The 3,498-nt window shown below is 36.6% G+C and overlaps 1 protein-coding gene across 1 annotated transcript in view; it reads right to left on the reverse strand.

The window, feature by feature from the left end:
• Positions 1 to 435: 435 nt before the first annotated feature.
• Positions 436 to 3,498, reverse strand: part of LOC111862474 (60S ribosomal protein L13a) — a 35,563-nt gene continuing 32,500 nt past the window's right edge. The window contains exon 6 of the mRNA XM_023847938.2: positions 436 to 583. Within this exon, the coding sequence (XP_023703706.1) occupies positions 500 to 583 (84 nt within the window). The 3' untranslated portion in view covers positions 436 to 499. The remainder of the gene's footprint in view (positions 584 to 3,498) is intronic.

The raw sequence follows: 3,498 nt of genomic DNA on the forward strand, positions 1-3,498 counted from the left end.
GATCAATAAAGGGTTAATGCAAAGGGCAAGCACAATAGATCATCGAAGGTCGCAGTGCGAGGGCCAGTTTTATGGCTCACCCCTCATACTCATACAGTAAGGGGTGTGTATGGTAAGTGAGCTGGGAGCAAATTGGCGTGAAAAATTTATGACGACTGAGAGGCTAGCTTGAAGGAGGACCAATGTAAAGATTGACAATCACTATACGTCATTTTAATTTAAAGAGTAATACACAGTGTTGGTTCTGGAGATCCTGTACTTCATAAACCTGAAGTGTGTTCCCTTCCCAGTATCAGAAGCCACAGTATCACCAGGACAAAGGTCTCATCTTGAGTGATAGTTGTGGCATCTGTAGGATGGCAGTCGGCTACAACGCAGTCAAGTGCTGTATATAAGAAATAAAACTGGTACAAGGACAGAGAAAACAAACTACTGTTCCTTTCAAACTCTGTATTTTGAACACAAGAAATATGTCAGCACACAAAATTTTCTTACATTTTTAGTTATATCCGTAAGACTTGATTACTCTGGTATATGGCTCAACTTGTTTTGCAACCTTCTCACCAGCCTCATGAGTAAGTTTCTGAAACAGGAAAGGAAAGACATGTAACGACACAAAATAGCTTATATGCATAATACCCTTATTTAACCTTTCACTCCTCCTAAGATACTGGAAGAACAAAAAAGAAGGGACCTTATCCCTTCTAACAAAATGAAACACAACAGAAACAGCCACAGTATTAACTACATCTCAAATCAATGGTTATAATTGGCCAAGTCTACCCAACCTCCAACTTGGTAGCTGATGTGTGGATGGGTAATTTGATGGTCTAGTATTTCATACCAAATTTTTTCTGATTATGGGGATTGGTCAGGTTACATGACTCAACTGGTAAAGGTCTCAAAAGTCACATGTACATAGAGACACAACAAACTATAAAAGAGGTTAAAGTTAATTTATTATAATTCACCAGTTTATACTTTTGGAACACTGAATTACTTGAGGCATAGAAGCAGTAAGGTGTAATGACATGGTTTTGACAAATTACTATCAGATGTACATTTAACTAATACATAAATAGTCATTTATTTTAAAGAATTTTCTGGAGCAGCCAGACATGTATGTTTACTTCAGAAGTTGAAAACAAGAAGGCTCAATTTTTAAATCGTAAAATATTCCATCTGTAATGCAACAGATTCACCTTCCTTAAAAGGACACAAAAATGCATTTAATTCACTAAAAGTGTTTGTTAAATGTTTTAAAATGTCATTAACTATATACGTAGGTAAGTCAATAAGTAAGTTACAAATGGATATACAACTTAAACAAACAAGAGTACTGATTTGAGAAATGCTTTTATTTCTCAACATAATCTCCCTGTACACTGAGGCACTTGTCCCATTGTTTCACAAGCCCCTGAAAACCAGCAGCATAAAATTCTTTGGGCTGCTGTCAGAACCAGGCAGTGACTTCCCTTACTACAACTTCGTCGGGTAAATGTTCAGTCGAAAGATGATGTTTAAGAGGGTCAAACAAATGGAAGTCGCTTGGAGCAAGGTCGGGGCTATACAGATCCTCGAGGATTTCCCACTTAAAATTTTGCAGGATCTCGTCTGTCTTATTGGCAGTATGGGGACGCGCTTTGTCATGCAAGAGGAACATGCCTGGTTCCGTCATCAGCCCAAAGAATTATATGCTGCTGGTTTTCGGGGGCTTGTGAAATGATGGGATAAGTGCCTCAGTGTACAGGGAGATTATGTTGAGAAACAAAGGCATTTTTCAAATCAGTACTCTTATTTGTTTAAGTTGCATATCCATTTGTAACTTACTTATCGACTTACCCTCGTACATTCGTTGTTCCTGCTGCTACATGTCTTGGTCACACATGGGTCATCAGGCAACACTTAATGGGGAGACCACTGCACTGCACTGCACTGCACTGCACTGCACGCTTTGTCCCAGTCACCCTTAGGCACATGCTTTTGTTGTTAATTTTCTTCATAGGATATTTCCATCCTATCTTTTTGCCAGCTATTTCAGTGTTCCTTTTTAATGCTATCCACTTTTGTTGTGTATGTTTTAGTTCTGTTTTTCCTTGAAATATTATAAAAAGCCTCAAGGTGACTTGTACCAGCAACGCATCACCCCCTGAAAGAAGCAACATCTGATGCTAACATAAGTCCCTCATTTACAACAGTATTCGAAGAGTTCCTCAATGTTAAACAGAATATATGCACTCCGGTTGGTCAGAACCAATGAAAATCATGTCATCCTAAGCAATGTATTTCCACATCTGCACCATGACTTGTTCCAACAGCTGGACCCCTCAAGACTTGACTTATGATGACAGAAATTGCTTTCTGCTCAGATTTTTGGCATTAAACCCCACAAAAGAACTCCAAGCTTTTAGGCACACTCATAATATACTTCTGGCTTAAATGAAGCAATGTAACATTTTTGATTCCAAATTTATTTCTATTAGTCCCAGAAAAACGCAAATCTAAATGAAGAAATTAAATTACAGTGAAACCTCACTAACTCAGACTTCACCAATTTGAAATTCAGAATAATTTGAACACCAGCCTTCATGATCACACTGCCATGTGTAGTGTAGTATAAATAATGGTAAATACATGTAGACCTCATTTCAAATATCAAGGCCATTTTAGTAGATCTGAAGCATTCTATATCTAGAAAACTGGCCGTGAAAGGGCAGATACATAAGGGCGCTAACCTAAAATTCTGTGTTTATTTGTACAGTGTATGTAAGTTTTTAGTATGCCTACTCTTTATTTTCTTTTTAGTGTTTTAGTAGTGTATTTTCCATCTGTTAAAATGAGTGCTAGAGATATATAAGACACTAACCCTCCATGAAAATATGGAAATTTTAAACAAACTTGGTCATGGTGCTTCGAGTCAGACAGTAATGAATCAATATGGTGGATATCTAGGATGCACAGAAAAAGATCTCTGTGAAGCATTTGGAGCTGACACGAATGATGTTGACTGACTTAGTAATGATGAGGATGACTTTGGAAACCAAAATCTCACAGAAGAAATCGCACTACTTGAAGAGACCAGTTCAAGTGAAAAGGATGAACTGAATTGAATTTATTTACATTCTATGAATCCTAAGCAGGTTCGTACCTTTGGATACAGAACAAGTCAAAAGGTTACATACATAAGTACAGGCAATTTTAGCTTAAAAATTAATATAACTTAATTTTACATTTCTCTATTTACATTGAAGTATTCATCTAAAGAGTAGAAGGAATGAGCATGTAGATAATTCTTTAACTCTGATTTAAACTTTTTAGTATCATTGCCCAAGTTTTTAATACTTTGTGGCAGATTGTTGAACACTTTTATGCCAGTAAAGTAGACTCCTTTTTGATATACTGATAAAGTTGATGAGGGTAGGTGGAAGTTATATTTTTGTCTAGTATTCATGTTATAGACATCAGAATTTAATTTGAATTTATCTTTGTTGTAAACAA

Source organism: Cryptotermes secundus, unplaced genomic scaffold (genome assembly GCF_002891405.2).
Source record: "Cryptotermes secundus unplaced genomic scaffold, Csec_1.0 scaffold758, whole genome shotgun sequence".
Taxonomy (NCBI): Eukaryota; Metazoa; Arthropoda; class Insecta; order Blattodea; family Kalotermitidae; genus Cryptotermes; species Cryptotermes secundus.